Source organism: Eleginops maclovinus, chromosome 9 (assembly GCF_036324505.1).
Source record: "Eleginops maclovinus isolate JMC-PN-2008 ecotype Puerto Natales chromosome 9, JC_Emac_rtc_rv5, whole genome shotgun sequence".
NCBI classification, from domain to species: Eukaryota; Metazoa; Chordata; class Actinopteri; order Perciformes; family Eleginopidae; genus Eleginops; species Eleginops maclovinus.
The window spans coordinates 10,917,290-10,938,387 of NC_086357.1; the positions used below are offsets into that span (position 1 = coordinate 10,917,290).

Sequence of the window (21,098 nt, forward strand, 5' to 3'; positions counted from 1 at the left end):
TAAATGATTATGTTTAACCAGACATCTGACTTTATATATGTGTTGGTAAAGGCCCTAGAATATTATATTGAGATAAGGATCATTGAAAATATGTGTGACTATCACTCTACTTCAGATAAACTTCAGCACAGTGATTCTTTGTTATATAGCGCTTCCAGATATACAGCATGTCAGTCACACAATAACTGGGGCATCAACATGAAACGTTTCAATAAGGCTTATTATAGTAAAAGACACAATTTAGTGTTCAGATGAAGTTTGTCTTCCTGTTAACTGTTTCAAAATTATTCATATTATTAAGATTTAGGTCTCATCAGCAGCTTCATTATGCCATACATTATATTGTAAGATGTTTCAATTAATTTTATTCTCAGTGGCCTTGCAGGGATTTACTGGCCCTTATCTATACCTTAATTATAACAGAGCACAGACACCACAACTCTTCATATTTGTGAGGTATGAGCTTAAAGTTTTTATTTTTCGTTCTTGATTAGAGCACAACAAGACTTTTGTTGTATCAGATCAGGAGGAATGATGATTTAAGACTTCAGGTTAAAGACCGAAGATTGAAGTGATTTAAGTTTGAAATTCTTCTAATCCAAAGATATATGGCAAAACATTTTATCAAGTGATTAATTAAATGATACATACTAGGTGGAAACAACAAGGTTTTGCTTGGACATTATGTGCTTTAAAATGACACAAAATGTTTTCCTTTGGGGTACGTTTTTCCAAAGGACAGTTCGTGTCACTTGTCACTTAAATGAGTTCAAAACAAGGGCACTGCATACTAATGATCTTACTATCCCTCTGATATACAAATAGACTGTTGACTGCTTTTGCCAGTATTTAAACCTCATTATAAAGAGGAAAAACCCTATGTATTATTGTATTATTTGACTATCATTAATGATGCATGTAAACATCATTTTAATATTTCCAATAGTCGAGAGTGAGCTTGTTTATAGTCTAAGGTGGAATAATAGCACCATTGAAAATATTGTACCTCCTATTTGTTGTATTTCTGAATAACTACCTGAAGCAACTTCCACAATCGTGGTGCACATTTTCACTGGAGAACTTTCTTCAGACTTCGCGTACATCTTTCTTCCAGCTGCCCGATGCTCACACGCATTATTGTCATGTAAAATTATTATAGGCCTCACGCTAAATCCACTGCCCCAATTCTATATACTTCTGGCTGTGTGATGCAACGCTTAACACACTTCTACATCTATAATTTGTAACATTTGTAACACAAATACACTATACACTTTTTTTGTTAGATTTTTAAAATCAATTTAACTTGATGTAATAGTGATGTAAAATAAAAGTAGTGGTACAGTATATTACAATACTGGCTCCCAAAATGTAGTGGAGTAGTATGAGAATAAAGTAGCATGGAATGACAGAAACACTACCTCACACATGTACTTATGTTCCCTGCAGTGTACTAAAGTAAATGTATCTAGTTACATTCGACCGTTGTCTTCATTACACTCTCTTAAAGGGCCATGACCACCACAAACAGGAAGATGTCAGACGGAGCTGTAGTTTTTAGATTTGTGGCCGTTAGGAAACAGATTCAAGCTTTTTCGGCTTAGCTTGTATCGAGGTGCAACATTAAACATATCAGACTACTATGGAGCAGTCACCTCTCCTGCCTCTGGACGTCTCCCCTGGTGCTTCAAAGAGCACCTGTCGTCCCGACATCCTTTGCGTGTCCAATATGGAAGAACTGGTGGTGGAGGTCCGTGGCTCCAACGGGGCTTATTACAAGGTAAATACGGTCTTAATAATTTAACGTAAAACACGACATCATCATTAAACGATACAATATTTGAGTTGGATTCTCAAGGCCCAGGATAACAGTTTCTGACTTGCTCTGAACCCAGTAGCTGCTTGCTATTAGCTTGTACTAGCAATGTTAGCCAAAATTAGCTGGCTAAGCTAGCATCGCTCACTAGTTTTGGCTAAATGTCACTTTTTAGAGCCCTTTCTTTATACTTAAAATGGACGAAACAAGTTTTTATCTCAGGTGATTGTAATATATATCCACCAAATGCTTTTATTCAGTGTTTTTGACGAGCGGTTACAGCTTCACTGAGCTAAAAGTTAGCTTACTGTTGACGTCAAAAGATATGGCTCAACTTAATTGTGTTTAGACGCTGTGTTGAAAAATATGTGCTGCCGACTGTAGGCTGTATATCATTTATTCGGTTATTGGAGAATATAACTGATATCAGGGCTGTCGATTATATATATCTTATTACAGTATGTGATGTTTAGGAGGCAGTGTGGCTAGTTAAGACAGGGATTCTGAAAGGCACCAGCTCAACGGCTGTCTATTACTTGATACTTCATCACGCAGAAGCTATTTTTTGTATCTGTATGTGTTTGCCAGCTGTTCCTTGTCAATCCTGTCCAGCTGGCATGCCAGCAGAGGGTCACTGATACCGTGGACTAAAAAGCTATTTGTAGACCTGCTGGCCGCAACAGTCTTGTCTCCTTTCCTCGCATCTCTTCCCCTCTGTTTCCTCTTTCCTTCTCTGGTCTCCTCTGCTCCACAAGCTCTTTCATTTTCCTTTCTGGCCTCAACTCCTCGCATGACTTGTTTCTCAGTTCCTCACCTTGGTTACATGACTCATCATGACTTTTTGTATAGCTTTTATTTTAAGTTTCTTTAAAAATGCAATCTGATTGGCACCCTACCTACAAACCATAAACTTTGAAAACTAGGACCAGGTGGATTAAATTGAAACTAATCATTTTACAATCATTGATTAATTAGTATTTTTTATGTTTTGATCCATTGTTCTCCCTCTACACAATAGTATAACATGGCCAATACAACTTATACAATACCTTCAAATTGTATGTTAATGGTGTTGAGTTTTGTGTGATTCCTACCAGCATCAAAAAGTAACATGGACTGTCCCTGTTGCTCTGGATAACCAGCAGCATTCACTGTGAATAGCTTTAGTCAGGAATTGTGGTCTGCCTTGAACTTTTATACGTTTTTATCGCAACCCAACAAACAAGGTAGTTATTTTTCGGCCAAATCTCTGGGTTCATGTGCTCTTGATGTTGAGCTCACGTAAATGAATACCATATTCCTGTAATGCGTCGTTTTTCTAATATTGTATATTTCCACATGTCAAAGCCAACACGTTCTGTCTTGTACTTAAAATAGGTGGTACCTAATTTGAGTCAGCGGTCATGTTCTTATGTCTTTCCCCCGGTCTGTGTGTCCTGCAGGGCGTTGTCAAAGATATCCATGATGACTCTCTCACCATTGCCTTTGAGAACAAGTGAGTTGCTCTTTTTCCCGGTTTCTAGCTGTTTTTTGCCAAACACGACTCAACTAAAGACAAATGTAGTACACTACAATGTTTGAGCAAGGTCAGTAATATGACATGTTATTTTCAGTTGGCAGCCAGAGCGCCAGGTTCCCTTCCATGATGTCAGGATGCCACCGCACGCTGACTGCAAGAAGGAGATCGGAGAGGGCGAAGAGGTGGAGGTAAGGAGGACACATAGATATATAAATATAATGTAATTCCCTTCCTTATGCCTATTACACTTTTGTCTTACTCTGTTTGGATTTTAATCTCCCGTCAGATCCTCTCCAGAGCCAATGATCAAGAGCCTTGTGGTTGGTGGCTGGCTAAAGTCTGCATGATGAAGGGAGCTGTGAGTATTGTTCTGATAACACGCTTCAACACGCTCCATATTCACATGTAATGGATACTTTACATCTGTAGTGGTTGTAGCATTATTGTCATTCACTACCAGAGCCTTGATTGAAGTATGTAGCTAATACAGTTCTTATGTTTTTCTTCTTTATTAAAGTGGTAATTGCACTATATATATAATGAAATGAATTAATCAGAATCAAATATTTTATCCTAGTGGAAATTGGTTTCCTCGACAGTTCCTTCATTTTAGAATGCACTGAAATGAAATGAATTAAAAACGAATAACATTATATTTAAACACAAGAAGTTAAAGTCATTTTTTGTAAACATAAAGTAGAATAAAGATATCTACATAAACATCAGAAGTAAAGTCGTATAGTTTAAGTAGTTAGGTTTTCAGAAGATAAAGTAAAAATGTGCACATTGTTCTGCAGTTTCCATCAAGTACTGTACTGTATATTACAATATGTTGTTGCTGAAGGGATCTCTTTAAAATGTTGGTGTTTTTTTATTCTCTCCCACTAAGCTTGTCTCTCTTCTCAGTTTTACGTGATAGAGTATGCAGCCTGTGACGCCACCTACAATGAGATAGTGACCTTTGAGCGTCTGCGTCCGGTCAACACCAACAAGGCCATCACCAAGAACTCCTTTCACAAGTGCACTGTCCCCGTTCCTCAGGATCTACAAGAAGCGTATGTTGTAGGGATGCACCGATGCTACATTTCTTTGCCGATGCTGATGTTTTAATGTATTTTTTTTCCACTGTCGTTAACCACTTTTTGCCAGGAAAAACAAATCGCTTTTTTTCAAAAAATGGTTTCAGTTTCAGAGGCTGAGCAAGTTCGTTATTATAACATCATAGTACGCTGTGTAGAAAGTACGCAGCTTGCCCGGATCACCTGAAGCTCTGGCCGCTGTGAGGGGGCCGGTGAGCGGAGCAAAACACACGTTTAGACTTATCACACTTAGCTATTTTACCTACCTGAACTAGTTTTAAATATATTAACTCTTCACTGTCGGGTCACTCATTACTGGATCAGCGAGCTGCATGAGACGGATACGGACCAGCTATCAGGAGAGGGAGAAAGGAGAGAGGGAAAGAGAGCGCTCTGTTTATTTTTCCCGTGTTATTATCAAAGTGACTGTAAACTTTGGAATAATGTAGTTACATAAGTAAATCACGGATCTCTGGGTGAAACAGTGAAATACTCCCACACTGCCGACATGTTGTTTTTTTGTTTTCTTTAGTTAATGTTTTTTTTTATATAAACAAACTACGGGTGCCGCAGATGTTACGACGGAACGCGGGAAAAAATAACGAAAGCATCGACTGCCATTGGTGAATGTCACCTCATTTGCCGATGTATCGGTGCATCCCTAGTGTGTACATTATCTTTACACTGACAACTTCAGGAGGGACACTCTGAAATCCATATGCCTATTAATGAATAGTTGCAACCGTTTGTTTAGAAGGTTGTTTATTGTAGGTGTTGCATTTATCTGTATATATCTCCATATACTGTTGGATATAGTATTTGTTTGCACAAGGGATTATGAACTCTAAAATCAAATGTTTTCCTCAACAGGTGCCAGAATGATGGGGCCCATAAGGAGTTTAAGAAAGCTGTGGGAGCCTGTCGTATCTCATACTGCCCTGAGACCAGCCAACTCGTGATTGTGGTAACAGGCTTTGGACACTTTGATATTCATTACAGCATCCACACTATTCCATGATATGTTACGACTGCTTCCTGCTCGTGTTTTGACAGTGGTTGACTCGCCTATTCCTTTAAATAAAGTCGTCATCAAAGGGAGCAGCTCAGCAAATTTCTTTCTTTCTTTCAATTTTATTTCCTGTGATTTTATGTGAAGTCTACCAATGAGGCGACAGTGAAGCGTGTGTCCTTGCTGAGCGACATGCACCTGCGCAGCATCAGGACCAAGCTGCTGCTGATGTCGCGCAACCATGAGGCCACAAAACACCTGGAGGTCAGTGGGTTCAGTCACTCTGGTGAACTCGAGGTCACACATGAAGCTTTAGCGCTGTTTGGATAACGTCTGGAGAATCAGGTCCACACATTAGTTTCCCTTCTTGAAAATGTTGCACAAAATAGGAGATTGTCTTTTCGGAATACGACATATTTGTTCTCAAAAGAGAGTTAATGTTTAGACAACTTCAGGATTATGCTAAATGTGTAAAGGGGGGTCACTTGGTAACCTCAAGCTGATAATTGGTGTGAATAGTTTTAAAGAAATACGCCTGATGATGTTTGTTAAAACACAAATGAAACAATTTGAGATATGTAAACACAACATTCTGTGTTTTGATACCATTTACTATCCGTCAGCTTTGACTTTAAAAATGAAGTTCAAGGATTTTGCATCAATTATTAAGTGAAGCTCGTGTTTGTGCAGACCTCCAGGCAGCTGGTGTCGTCCTTCCAGGAGGAGTTCATGGTCAGAACGGATCTGATGGGCCTGGCCATCGGCAGCCACGGAAGCAACATCCAGCAGGCGCGCAAAGTTCCAGGTGTCTCTGCCATCGACCTGGATGAGGAGACTGGCACTTTCAGGATTTATGGAGAGGTGGGTTGTTATGTGCACGGTATTTGTTGGAGGCAACATTTTATTGATGTGGAGGCTTTAAAGCAACACATGTTGAACTTCGTGGGACAGAATGTACATGTTTCATTCTTACTGTGGTTATTTGTTGATTTTTCTTTGGATTTAACCACTTTGTTATAAGAAAGCAACTGTTTCCGTTAGGTAGGGCATATAGATCCCTGTGCAAGTGTGCTGAAGATATAACAGAAAAAAAAGTAACCCTGTGTTGCCTTTCAGACGGCGGAGGCTGTGAAGAAAGCCAGGAACTACCTGGAGTTTCTGGAGGACTCGGTCCAGGTGCCCAGGGCCCTTGTTGGTATGTAGATGCACGTTTACACCCTGAGCTCCCAAATCTGTTTACTAGGGGAAGATGAAAATGTACCGCTCTATACATTGACAGTAGTGCCACATTAGAGACAATTTACATCTCATATTTGTTACAGTATACCCGCAACTCTTTATATACGACAGTTATTCACTCCTTTATATAATAATAATAATAATATTAATAATAATGCTGTATTTATATAGCACTTTTCATACATGACATGCAGCTCAAAGTGCTTTACAGAAAGGCATACATCACAAAAACAAACAACAAGAACAGATGTTTAAGACCAAATCAGATACATGCAGCACAGCAACAAAGTATAACATGTTCACAGATAGAGAGATACATCCTAGCAAAGGTATGGTAATAAAATAATAAACAATAACACATTTAAAAGAACAACTTAAAAGTAATGTTGCTTTTCCAAGTGTTCCATAAATATTACAAATTTAAACCCTTTAAGAGCAATACAAAATTAGGGATGCACCGATTGCAAAAATGTCGGCCGATACCTATGTCAAGACTAACATTTTTGCCGATGCCGATGTTTTACTATGTAAACTGTAATGGTAGCACAATGCAGACTAAGGCAGCCTATCCCTTTAAGAGAGAGAGTGGGGGGATACGTTTGTGCATGTGTAAGCGCGAGAGAGAGGTTGAGCGAGCCATAGTAAGTTTCTGGAAGTTAACGGGAGTAGCAGCAAGTATAACAAAGTCACAAATATATACGACGACCTCCCAAGAACACTGAAGAATGGATTTAATTTACCGATCCTCCAGACACCCGGTACACGGGGCAGAAGTCCTGCAGCATGTGCAGCGTGCAGCAGCAGCTCCTCACAGAGTAGAGGAGACGCCCCCCCCGAATGACTTTAAAGTTACGGGAGACCTACAGTCACTGTTCTAATCCTTTAAAATGATGCCCTGACTTCAGATTTGGTTCGTCAGATTTAAAAACAACGACGCTAATGCGACTTCACCCGGTCACTTAGCAAAACATAAACATCGGTGACTGCCATCGATGATGTCACCTTATTTTACCGATGTGCCGATGGTGGTAAATAGGACTAACATCGGCCGATGCCGATGTCTCACTGATGTATCGGTGCATCCTTAAAAACAATATAAAGTAGGTAAATAATAAAGACTAACAGACCATTTAAAACGAGTGCGTCGCTAATAAAGTCGCTTATAGGTTTGTTGGTCCATCTTTCCTTTGACTTTCCCTGCTCTCTGTCCCCAGGCAAAGTGATCGGTAAGAACGGGAAGGTTATCCAGGAGATTGTGGACAAGTCCGGTGTGGTGAGGGTCCGGATAGAAGGAGACAACGACAATAAGCAGCCCCGACAGGAAGTGAGCCTGCTACTGCCTTTCTTTACTGCCTGCTCAATGAGTATAGCTGATAGCTCTCACCGGTTTTGCTAACTCTATGCAAATGATGTGAACACTCTTTCCATTCACCCAGTCCCATACTAACATGGGCCCTGTGTGTGTGTTTGTGTTTTGTCGACACAGGGAATGGTCCCTTTCACCTTTGTCGGAACTAAGGAGAGCATCGGCAACGTTCAGGTCTTGCTGGAGTACCACATCTCTTATCTCAATGTAAGGAAACCTGTGTGTGTGTGTGTGTGCTTGTGAGTGTGCTTGTGTGTGTGCTTGTGTGTGTTGGCATGCTATAGAGGGGAAACAGGCTTGTTTTTTTGTTTTTGATGCATGTATAGTATGTGTGTTTTCTGCCAACTCTTTCCATACATCAGGCCAACAGCATGTATAAAGAGCTTCATCTCCCGATACTCAAATAACAAATACAATAGAAAGATTTTACACACATTATATGACTACTATTTTTTTTTAGAAGAAGAGTAGAAGCCATATATCTTATGTGGGATTATAGGCCTGCAGCTCATTTATATTTTTCTTATCCAATAATTTGGCTTTATGTAAAAAAACAAACATTATGAAGATAATGATCAGCTACACATTAACTTCAAATATTGACCAGCACGAAAAACTATATTTCCCCCTCTTATAATGAACTTCCTGTCAGTAAAACCTGAATTTAATTGTTCTGGGATATTTTCATTGTCATTGTTAATATTAAATGCCACAAAGTGCTCATCATGTCCTGTGGTGTGAATTCACTGTATGTGTGTGTCCTGTGTTGTGCATGTGTTGTGCGTGGTCTGTGTGTGTGTGTAGCACGTGGCGGAGCTTCTTGCAGAGGGCCAGCAGCTAGAGGAAGAACTGAGGCAGTTTGTGGATAATACACAGGGAAGCAGCCGAGCCAGACTCAGAATAAGCAACATGAGGCAAACTGGATGTGATGTGGATGTGTGTATGAAGACTAGGCATTTGTACTGAATGATGAGCCTCTACAGGGAAAAAGACATTCAGAATCAGAAATACTTTATACATCCCACTCTAATTTTGTTCGTTGCAGCAGCAAAATACAGATGTACAAATAGTCCAATGTAATGGAATATTAAATACAATATAATATAAATGTACAATGCTAAGTGTATAGTGTAAGTGTAAGAGATTTTCTGAAAGGATATAAATAGAAACAGAGTGTCTTGCTTTTATTGTTTTCTTTATTTTCTGCCTCTATTCCTCTCCCAGGAGGTGGAGCAGCTCCGTCTGGAAAGGATGCAGATTGATGAGCAGTTGCGTCAGATCACCCAGGGTCACCGCCCAGGTGATAGAGAGAGGGGAGAGAGGGGGGAAAGAGGAGAAAGAGGAGGAGGAGGAGGAGGAGGAGGAGGAGGGGGAGGGTATAACACAGATGGCAGTGCCAACGCCTCCTCTTCCGCTCTACATGGCAGTCGCTCCTACAATGGTCGAGGGCGCGGGCGCAGAGGCCACGGCTACAGCACTGGATATGGTAAGGAACTCAAAGTAATCAAGTTATTTCTTGTCAGATGTTGTGGTGTTAAAATTGGTCTGCAACTGCCTTTTGTGCAGGAAATCCGAACAAAACAAAGGGGTGGAAAGAACTGTACCACAGTATTACATATCAGAGTATGTTAGAGGGCCAGGGTCTCAAATTCATAAAGGAATGCCATTTTTTTGCAAAACTTTGAACGGTAAAACTACCCAAATGTATTTTATTAAAAAAAAAAACATGATGACATTTAGATGTTTAATTTCCTGGGTTCTGATGAGTTTTTCTGCACTTATTTAGGGTGGAATGTTTTTATTTATTCCGAGGAAAACACAAAATCCTGGCGCCATGTTTGCTGCTCATTTTCAAAACTTTCTGCACATTCAAAATAAATTCTATCAAACTGTGTTCTCTGGGATTCTGAGAAGAAAGTCGTAGTATTTTTAGAAAAAAAAAGTGTTTCCCAGTATGTTACCATCTGTCCTAACCTTTCTGTGTGGCCGTCTCTCTCTTGTGTGTTTGCTTTGTCCTTCCAGGCACCAACTCCGAGCAGTCCAACGCCTCTGAGACAGATTCAGAGCGCAGGGATGAGCTCAGCGACTGGTCCTTGGCTGCCGACGATCAGGACAGGTGAGGGCTTTACTCTTTAAGATATACAAAATGTAAAACTGTTTTTGTTGACTGTTTCATCTCTACCAAATGCACCTTCATGTTGTATTGACTGGCTTACAGGGAGAGGGAGAGAGGCTCCCGGCCTCAGAGAGACAGCCGCAGAAGGCCCGGACCCGGCAGAGGCCGAGGAGGGCCTGGAGGACGCGGGAGAGGAGGAAGAGGAGGATACGGCAACAGCTCCGGTAAAAGTCACCCTGAGAAGTCGATAAAATTACCTTTCTCTCCTAAAAGTCTAGTTTGATTTTACCTATAGAGTGGTGCAGGAATAAGTCCTTACCTGTGATATGAGTTAGCATTTTAGCATTCTTGAGGTACCTCGTCTCAACGTCACTGGGTTTTTTGAATGATTTTTTGGTTAGATGCCTGAGGAAGATGTCAAGCTTACGAGATTTTCCCATATTGTTTCAAAACATTAAATATGTCCGTGCCATAAAAATGGTGGTTGCAAACAAGTGACCGTATAAGATGACTAAGCCAATAAATCACGTCAAACTTAAGCCACCATTAGCTTAACAGCAACTGTCGATAAGGTTGTTTCTAGCATTACGTTAGCTATTTACTTTTGACGATTTCATTTACACTTCAAGTATTAAACAAGTCATAAGTATCATAATAGTTCTTATCCACAAATGTGTAGCGCGAGCCTACACAAACACTTCGTCATTGCGTCACTCTCTTATATCTGTGAATGTCTTCTCTTCAGCCGGGCCCCGCGACCATGAGGATAGCCATGCCTACAGATCCGCGGAGACAAACACCGAGACAGACCAGACTGCTGATACGGACGCAAGCGAGTCCAACCTGCCTGCAAACCGACGCAGGAGATCCCGACGGCGCAGAACTGACGAGGAAACCACGCTGATGGATGGCATGAGCGAGTCGGACAACGCCTCGATGAGTGAAAATGGAATAGGTAGGGAAGCCACAGCTTACTGTCCATGTACACCCAATTTCAAACGGTACATACATCTCAAACACTGTTGTCACAAAGTCTGTCATACATTTCCTAAAGCTACCAGTTCTGTTTCCAGCTGTCGGAGTTGTGCAGAATGTGCATCATTTCCCATTTGAAGTGTCAGAGGAGCCTGTGCAGTTTAAAGACAGGCCTCTGGTCTGAAAGGCAATTTAAGCCTCAAATCCCTCTCTTTGTGCTGGCCTAACACCCTTAGATGACTCAGAAGCTAAACCTCAGCGTCGTAACCGTAGTCGACGTCGCCGCGTCCGCCTGCCTGAGGAGAGGCAGCCAGGTAACCATGGCTACTGCCAGTATACCCCTCCCCTAAACAGTGCTCCTAATGGCTTGGCTAAAAGGTTGCACACAGCACCAACAACATACTAAATCAGAGAGTTGTTGAAATGGTTTAGATCTTATTAATCATGGTGTAACTGCCTGTGTTTGGATGTGGTTGGTTGATTGACTAGCCTACACTGTCCACACTGGTGTGCCGTAGAATTTGGAAATATGCATCTTAATACTGGTTCACTAACAGCTATAAATCAGCTCGTTTGTGTTCACGTTGTCAGGCTGTCAATGGCAGTCTCTGTTTGTGTGGTGTGTTATAGTAAGCCTAACCTCTAACCCTCTTTTCCGTGTTACATGTCAAAAATACGTGGCCTCCAGTTGGGCTAGAGTATTCTACATACAGAAGTCTAAAGGTGCTGAAAGGCTCCTTCAGACTTCCAGACAGGATCTATTGGAAGGTTCTTCGCAACACTACCAAAGTGTTGAGTGAGAAATGACTATGTTCTGATTGTGGGGGACAGATCTGCTCAGTTTCACAGCTCTGAGACAGAGCTCCTCACTCTGTTTTAAAAAATAAAAAGACAATGTCATGACCGGTGTTTTCTTTGTTTTGTTATCCATACAGTGACAGTGGCTGACTACATATCCCGGGCTGAGTCTCAGAGCAGACAGACGACAACCACCCAGGACACCAAGAAAAACAAGGATGTGGTTAGTACCTAAATGTCACGTCTTCATTCTGGATGGTTTTTATTTCTACTTCTCTTTCTTTGTTAAATGTTTTTTTCTCCTGGTGACTGAATGTTGAATTTGTTTGAATACATTTTTTAAATGTTTCTTTTTTACAAATGATACGGTCACAGGGCAAAGACAACAAAGTGAAATACTGTTTAAACCAAAGTATGTAAAATAACAATCCACAAATCAGTAAGAAGTAGTTGTACATTGTACATTGTCAATTGTCACATCTAACTGGAGGGTCAATAGTAATATTTTGTTTTCAAAACCATAACCATTTAACTGATCTATCGTCAAAGATGCTGACTTAAACTTTTCAGGTTTTTATTCCATATTCAGCTCCGGAAAAAATTAAAAGACCACTCCAAATGTTTCTTAAATCTTAATCTCTACATGTGTGGCAGCCATGCCAGTGTTTGTTGAATTCCAACACATCAAAATGTCAGTATTTTATAGAGTTCAATAACAAAATAAATAAAATCGTTTAACTCAATATTAAATTAATTATAAATATTAAAACAAGAGGAAATGATAATGCTGAAGCGGTCTTTCCGAGCTAGATTTAATCTACAAGATTCTTCCATTTGGAGTTTATTAGGTTACCATCTTTTAACCACTTTCTATGTATTTTGTTTAATTGCTGCGACTCTTATTACTTGGAATAAGTAAGAATCCTTACATTCTTTAACTCTGGTGGCGTTGTAGAAGGAGAGTGGGTTTTTATTTTGGAGAGGTCTATGGTAAATTCCCAGAAACCATTTGAAGCATGACCTAAATACTCCAGCCTTTTGAACTCATGTGTCTAACCCTCATTTCTGTCCAGGGTCAGGTGGATGCCATTGCTGAGGACAGCCCGCCGTCGGCCCCGGCAACTACCAACGGCTCTAACGACAATGCCGGAGACGGTGAGCGCAACAAGACTCCCGCCAAAGTCTCCTACCAAGGGGACTGTAACCCACAACCTGTCGCAAACGGGCTCTCCTAGTCAGACCTGGGCGAAGGAAATGGTTTCAAATATTTGAAATTCTTTGGCTGCACTCAATTTAATCTCCCTGTCTCTGGAGCAGCGTTGTAAGGAAAAGCATTTAAACACAACAAGCACTGTTATCTTTTCTACAAGTATTTGAAACCTGTTCCGCAGTTTAAGAGGTCTGAACTCCCCTTTACACTTTTTCTGTCCAACTATTCATTTTAATAGTTTTTTTTTTTATTACAATAGTTCTTCCTGTATGAGCTTGCCAAAGATAGTCAAACACACGGACATCTACTTAACTGTACTTCTCAGTCCACTCTTTACTGAATGCAGTATTTATAAAACGCAGACAGGGATTTCTTTTTCTTTTCGGTAAGAAAACCATATCATAGCAGGATTTTAGAACGTGTCTGCCTTTTACCAGGTGGACTCGTAAACCTTTTTTCAGGATGTTTTGTGCATCTGAAGTAGTAAATAAAAATATTCTGCATGAGCAGCACCACCACCGTACAGATAGGTTTGTTCGGAAACCCAAGTATGTTTGACATACATGTGATCATCTGTTGTGCCTTGAGAGTAGATTCAACATGTTGTTGCCTGGCTCTGCACACCATCTGAAATCTTTTCACTTATTTCCGTGTTATTCGATCGACCCCGCCTCCTTGTGCTACAAGGTTTCTTCTGGCACTGCAAGCAGGTGGAGGCCAACACTGAAAGAGCATGAAAGGATTTCAGAGGCATATCTCTATAAAATCAGGTGTGTCTATTCTTAATGTTTGTGGGGAGAATGAGTCCAGTTATCCTTTCTATATATAAATATATCTGTTGAGGAGTTTGACATTAGCTGCTTTCTGTTTTTCAATATGCAACCACTTTGGTCATATAAGAATTGTTATTACTGCGTGTCTGGAAAAGAAACAAACAATTGAGGAGTTGTTTTCTTCGCACTGAAACATAACCTTTTTTTCTGTTTAAAAAGTTGATTGTAGTTGAGTCTGGAAACTGGCCTGTTGCTGTTAAGTGCTGGACAAAAATGTAGCCATCAGAGTTGGGTTTCCTAGAAACATTGTAAAAACATCAGGCACTTTCATTTCAGAGCAAGAGGGTTAATAATTGGTGTTTTCTCCCAGATATCCAGCTAGATAAAGAGAATCGAGCTCATTTATTGTTTATTATACACTTTTTGATGCCCTTTATTGCAAAAGTCCTGTGTTGACAACCCTGATGTTTCTAGAAAACAAAGCCCAGGTGACGATGATGTCATTTTCATGGTTCTTCCACAGACTGGCTAGCTGGAAACTGGTCACGACTGTTCCACTAAGAAAGGAGATTTATTTGGTTTATTTATTTTTAAATGTACAGTATTTAAAAAAAGCAAAAAAAAGAGATGTTCTTCTTTTTCTTGACACTAAAATATGCGTTACTTAGGGGTTTTTGAGACAAATGACAATTTGGACTACTGAGAGTTGTGACATCCCAAGTGTTTTTGTTGGGTCAACTACAGTATGTTTTGTTTTTTTAAAGGATCATTCTGGTTGGTTGATGTGCAATATGTTTTGTATGCAGGTAGTTCTTAAATAAACTTGATCTTCCATGTAGATCTAAAACTCAACTGTGTCTGGCACTCTTTGAAAAAAGCAATATGACATAAGTAGAACAAATAAAATGCAACATGGTGTTTATTTCTGTTTGTACCTGAAGGAGTGAATGCTATCTGATTTGAATTGTAAGAATGTTAGACTTTTCAAGAGGATCATGAAAAGTTTGTGTTTATACATATTCCCTTTTTACGATTTACCCATGAAATCATATTTAAGTAGCTTCAAACTAGGAAACGAGAGAATTGACAATAATCAGTGACTGATGTTTTAGGAATCCCAAACGTTTATAAGTCACAAGCTTCAACAAAGTTTACAACCTATGTCAAGGATCAAAACCCATTTTTGGTAACTGTTTATATTTGGAAATGTTTTCTAAGACTAGAAGGTCACTTTAGGACGGACAATGTTTATTTTATGATAAATAAAAATGTTACCGCCTTTGAGAAACATTTAGTTAAAGAAAACAAAGTAAATCTAAAATACAACGTGAGAATCAAGTACAATTCAATTTATGATTTGTACAGTGCTTTTATTTGCGAACAATCAGTTAGAAAGTCTGGTAGTTGCTCATGTCCATCTGTGCAATGTCATAATTAAGAGCAGTGTGGAATCGAAAGTATGACTTCATCTTCTACTTCTTTCCCTGGGCATCCAAAAAATCCTTTGCTTCGTTTATTTTAGCTGCTAGGTAGGGAGATCCTCCTGTGACACACACATTGAGATTACAGAAAATCCAAATTATTAATCTGAATCTTTGCAAACAGGCTGCATGCGTACATTTTCCAAATACATTTTCCGAAAAAAACAAGCCATTCCTCACCAATAGAGTAAAACTTAAAATACACTTTGAGAAATGAAATGGAACCAATGATGAACTTTTAAAGCCTTGCTTACCTCTATCTGGATGGTTCAGAGTCATCAGTTTTCTGTGTGCCTCTCTGATCTTCATCTTGTTGGCTGTGGGACTGCAATGGGAACAGAGATACAACATATAATTAATATGATAACTATGTGGTGACGGTTAAGAGATGATCTGCTGTAATTGGGAGTTCAATTACAGATGACATGCAGCATCCCTTAACCAATTTAATGTACTGTTACATAACTGGGTGTCCACATACCTGACTCCTAATACCAGGGAAGCTTCTCTCTTTGACATCTTCGGATCAAATCCACCTTTATAGTACCCTCCACCAAAAGCCTGAAAGAAAGAAATAAAATATACAGTTCACATCTCAACATGATGGGTCTGCCAACTTATGTTGGTGTTCAAAAAAGCTCATTAGCAAAAGGTAATGTGAGTACAACAGATAAGCAGCACATATTGTCATTTTAATTTGCAGATAAACTTAATTTGTGCATTTCCTTACTGTTTTTGGGAAGCTCTGAAGAGCCATTTTCATCTGAGGCTCCATCTGCTTCATGGCCTTCATGGCATAGCGACCTGAGATAAGGAAGATTACAGCATATTTATACTGCGTGATAATATTGGTGAGGTCTCTACTAATTTTAACACTAAAACAAAAAATAAATGCTGTAGTCAGGCTTCTCGCTATCACTGTATTGAAAACGTATGGAAAATCCCATATTAAGAAATGAATTAACACTATTCCATTGTTATGCATCACATCAGGAAAACTACATTACACTAATTACAAAATATACCACACACTACAAATGTTGTGAAGTTTTAGAAACAATTTGTTTAAATAATTAATTTGAAAAAACGTGTAATTGATAACTAATCAAACTATAACTCTGTAATATATGATACTTCTGAATTGATGCTCAATCAAAAAAAAAAAAAAAATGCTGCATTTGAGAAACTGCTGATCTGGTACTCCTTTATCTTGTTAATTTCATGTTTAAAAAAACATTTTTTAGGTTGCAGAACTTTACAGGGATTACCTTTGTTTATCTTTTCACCAAGCTTCTCTTCTAAGTGAATCATTTACCATTACCGTTAATTAACCTAACTTAACTTAATTTAAAACAATGCATGTCAACTTTGAAAAAGTGGTCGTGTCAAGGTCAATTAATGCTCAGTTTAACTTATCCACCTTCTCTTTCAAGGTGAGTCATATTTATCAACATGGTCTCACCTGCAAATCCAGCTGCTGCCAGAGCCAGTCCCACAGCCACCATGGAACTGGCCTGGAGATAGTAAGAGAAGCGTCAGAAAATCATTGTTATGAGGACACAGTACTACTACAAGCTGTCATTCAGGCGCAATGTAAACAATGCCACATGAACAAGGTAACGCATGTGTCGAAGCCTATGCAATTAAGCTTTGCTACGTTTATCTTAAAAACACTATGAATGATCTCTTGCCATGCTAATGTTGTTAAGCTGGTTAATCAAAGTCTTGTATCAAACGTTAGCTGGGTTTGTTCACGTTGTGTTTGGTAATGCAAGTGCAAGGAATGCTAACATTAGCTTAGCCGTTCAGAATAAACGTTAAAGAGTTTTCTTCCGGCAGACTCCTGATCATGCAGCCGATTGCACACTTTCTACCCAGTTCGTACATAACAAGTCCTACTTACCATGTTTGTGTGTTACGTCTCTCCCCTGTTAAAGCTTACGATCATAACTTTTGACCTCTCATGTTGTCGCTGCTGCATGTGTTTCTGACGGAAATAGTCGAGAACTGTCGCAAAGCGTTGACATACGCTGTTCTCTCTCTGTCCACCCTCCCCTGGTATTCTGTCAAACTGTGTAATTGGTTGATCTGAATACCCAGCCCTGCCCACGACACTATTTAATCCCCCACACCTGCACACTAACGTTTGATAGCAAGTTCTCCTCCTGAATGCAGGTGGGAGTTTGGAGTTTACTTTTTTTGCAGGTAATGAACACCTTATTATACTTTATTTTTGTTCAGTATTTTACCTTGACAGAAAGCTCAGACAGTAGTGGGTTTTCTATGTCTTCCAGCTAAAATGTTTGCAATTTTTTTTGGTGTGAGTTTATGTAAACGTGCATGCAAACATTCACTTTTCCTCTAAAAGCTTGTTGTCAAAACAAGTGCTAACATTTGTAAGGCTACCTTTCATTTGGCATGCCCATGTTCTTGATATCAACATACATTGCAATGTGTCATTAAGAGGATATTACGCTGGGGAACGTAGGACACACTTCATTGCTAATGGTATTTTTGGCTAGTTGGCTTACTGCACTGCTAAATGCTACAACCTTTCACACGTGATAGTTGCTGTTCTTTTACCTAAATTGCTAATGCGAGCTTTTAAACTGCACCACTGCAGGCTCGGAGGTGAAACAAATAGACACTACTGCATGTAAATTAGCGATGTAACTTTTGTCCAACAATATGGTCACACAAGACTTATTACGGGATATAGTATATAAATGCTTTAATGTGCATTGAAAAGACCTTACTAATAGTTAATCATGTGCTAACAGTAGCCAAAGGCTCGCTGTAGCTCATAGCAGCCCGTTGCTTCAGCTTGAAGATGTCTAAACTATTACAACATCTTAACTACCTTCTCTGGAGTACCACATGAGTTACAATAATTTGATAGGTTATTATGGATTGTTTAACATATTGACGCCAAAATCAAACTGGCTCCCCAAACTTGAATTAAAAAAATGTTATGTCTTTGATTGTTTGTCAACAGGAAGAAGATTGGAGCTGCAAGGAATACACTAATCATTCACATCCACACTTCTGCAAGTCAAGCTCGGTTGAAATCGTTGCGAAGGTGAGTGGTTTGCTAATTTAGGGGATTCAACTTGTTTGTCCCTGCTGTTTATCTTTTTGTCAATTTTCTATATGTTCAATCAAAGGGCCTTACTTCCTTACTACCTTTATGGCATATACAGGACACTATGAATTATGACTTGGCATAACACATAATGGTAATGTTTATGTACTTAATTGCAAAAATGAACATACAATTATTTTACAAAGTGAATCATGTCCACTGAATTTTAGAGAGGAAGTGGGTACACTTATTTTAATGGCACACTTGTTCATTTGAATCAATTGGCTACTCAACAGTGTGGTACTCAACACCCACAGGTGATTTTATTTCATTTGGATGATAATCTGGTAGAGATCTTTGCACTATTCAACTCCTATTTTTTTTATCTCCATCACTCCACTGTTTGCTTTGTTGAAACTGTTGGGATGGCACTATTTGTCCAGAATGAGTTAAAACTGCTGTTTGTGCACGTGCAGATCCTTTTTCAAGCAACTATTTCTTATTTACAATATGACCTTTGCTTGAAGCCTTTGTTATGCCTACCACACTTTCCAGACAAGTTTGAGTTTCATACGTTATCTTGTGCTGTCAATAAGGCACTTTTATGCTCGATATTGGCGGGCTATTGCCATTTAACCGTGGTTGAAGTGAGGTAAAAAACCAAGCAATTCCAGAAGCTTGAACCAGTTACTCTTTGACATTTTTTTCTTAACAAATGACTTAAAAAGTGTAACTTTTTGCCACTTCTTGATTACAATACAACAGTACAGACATCTCATCTGGTTAATTGAGCGGTTCACGTTCAGTAGACGGCACACAGGCAGGGGTCACAGGTAAACATTGCTTTGAAGTGTATAACGAACCAGCAGGCCTCTGGGTAAAACATCAGCTGTCTCATGCTTCTGTGTCCTACAGAGGCATCCTGGCTCTGGCTGGGGGCTAGTTATAGGACAGGAGATGCTGTGAACATCTGCAGGCTGTCTGTAAGGAGCAATTTAAAGCCCAACGTGCCCTGCTGCGTTTCTCCTTCCATTGGACCGAAACATGACGGCAGCAAACACAATGGGACAGTGAAGGGCCTAATTATTGCCCCTATCATTTGCATAATTACAATGTTTTTCTGAGGCAGGGGCAGTATAGAAATTGTAAATTGTAGTGGACCCGCTGTCTCTGCTTGGTGGAAGTCAGATTTGAATGGAGAGAGCTTGTTCTGCTAGCCAGGCGGCCAGGCAGCCAGACTCAGGCAAGAGGTCCCAATCAGCCAGCCTCACAGACTGCTCATTCAATAGGATTTAAAAAGCCAACTGTGTGGAGAAATGAGAGTTTTGCCCCCCAAATCATATGGAATTACAGTGCTGGTTGCATATGTGGGGAGCCAGTGGCAAGCACAAAAGCCCACAGGAAGCAGCTATTTCTGTGTGTTTTATTAAACCAACCAAGCAATTTAATTCTTTTGTTCGGGGGAGTTCTACTTCATTGATTAACAAAAGCGGGGATATAATTTTTTCAGCCCCTTTTGAAAAGCCTGAAATGTCAAGCCTTTTAAAGGAGATTATTCTGCCTGTGTGCGATGAATAGAGCCCAGAGTAACCTTTTGTCTACAATTAAATATTCCAGCATAAATATAAAAGAAAATCAGAGATGGGGAAGATTGAGTCAGGAGAGATTGGAGAGGTAGATCCTCTGCCCGATAGTGGCAACAGCCTGGCTCTAATTAGATATGCCAGGCGGGCTGTGAGCAGTCACTCTCCACAGCACGCCGAGAGAGGAGGCAGCCTGAGAGGAGGACAGAGGAAACCTATCTGCTCATCTGTCTGTCCGGTGCCTTCCTCTGGGCATCCACAAGGTATTTCAGGAGACTTTGTTTTGTTTTCTTCCGCGATGTTATTTGTTTTCCAGACATCTTTGCCGCCGGAGAGGGAAAGTCTAAAAGGCAATGCCTTCTGGGAACTGCATAAACAGAGAAGAGCTGAATAAGAAAAGAAAAAAAGTTGTGAGATTGTTTATGATTCTGAGGAATGATCAGGAATGACAATGAGATACTTTAGGGACTTTTTTTAATCCCACTGAGGAGGTAGACGGTGAGGCTGCCTGCAGGAGATGGAGCGATGATATCCAGTGCATTTGATTGTTTTGGGAGTTTGCAGTAGGACTTTGCATTTGCATTGTGACGGGGCTGAACTGTACCTGCAGTGAGGTGACCTGCAGGCTTGGATATGACAGTGAGCTTTGCACTGATTCCTTATGGAAGCATTTGTCTGGATACCAAAGTTTTGTGATTAGTTGAAGTTTTTGAGTCGGTTGTTGCATGCAGTGACAATGTCAGCCTCTGTTTGGAAATGCTTTCCCTTTCATTACCCTTACATTAAAGAAAAGAAGCAATGAAAGCCTTTAACTGCTGCTCCAGTTTTAATTGGGTTGCTCCCGTCAGGTACTGATGGATGGTGCTGTGACCTGTTGTCGCTGGATTACTTTCCTGACCAATCATTTTCTAGAGTGACTTCACGAGGACCACTCATTTGGCCAATTGGCTTTATGCTCCCTTTGGCTTTCCTGTGCATACAGTATATGTGGCTTTTTGCTCATACTTTGCATCCCTCACCATGTTGACTGGAGAATGGTTTAAGCTCATTTA

The 21,098-nt window shown here is 39.9% G+C and overlaps 2 protein-coding genes across 8 annotated transcripts; one reads left to right on the forward strand and one right to left on the reverse strand.

Moving 5' to 3' along the window:
* Positions 1-1,500: 1,500 nt before the first annotated feature.
* Positions 1,501-14,752, forward strand: fxr1 (FMR1 autosomal homolog 1). 7 transcript variants are annotated; one of them, XM_063890868.1, is made up of 19 exons: positions 1,501-1,780; positions 3,259-3,311; positions 3,430-3,523; positions 3,622-3,693; positions 4,242-4,390; positions 5,285-5,378; positions 5,571-5,687; positions 6,114-6,284; positions 6,540-6,618; positions 7,877-7,986; positions 8,140-8,235; positions 8,833-8,964; positions 9,253-9,514; positions 10,051-10,144; positions 10,247-10,368; positions 10,890-11,099; positions 11,356-11,433; positions 12,055-12,140; positions 12,991-14,752. In XM_063890868.1, the coding sequence occupies exons 1-19, from the start codon at positions 1,643-1,645 to the stop codon at positions 13,150-13,152; spliced, it is 2,319 nt and encodes a 772-aa protein (XP_063746938.1). In that variant the 5' UTR covers positions 1,501-1,642; the 3' UTR covers positions 13,153-14,752. The 7 variants fall into 7 exon arrangements, with proteins under 7 accessions (XP_063746938.1, XP_063746939.1, XP_063746941.1 ...); XM_063890869.1 differs by having other exon boundaries at positions 8,143-8,235; XM_063890871.1 differs by having other exon boundaries at positions 8,149-8,235.
* Positions 14,753-15,249: 497 nt separating this feature from the next.
* dnajc19 (DnaJ (Hsp40) homolog, subfamily C, member 19) lies at positions 15,250-17,443 on the reverse strand. Its single transcript, XM_063890876.1, has 6 exons — positions 17,285-17,443; positions 16,844-16,895; positions 16,112-16,185; positions 15,863-15,942; positions 15,636-15,706; positions 15,250-15,443 (listed from the first exon to the last, which is right to left on the reverse strand). The coding sequence occupies exons 1-6, from the start codon at positions 17,285-17,287 to the stop codon at positions 15,373-15,375; spliced, it is 351 nt and encodes a 116-aa protein (XP_063746946.1). The 5' UTR covers positions 17,288-17,443; the 3' UTR covers positions 15,250-15,372.
* Between the last annotated feature and the right edge of the window lie 3,655 nt (positions 17,444-21,098).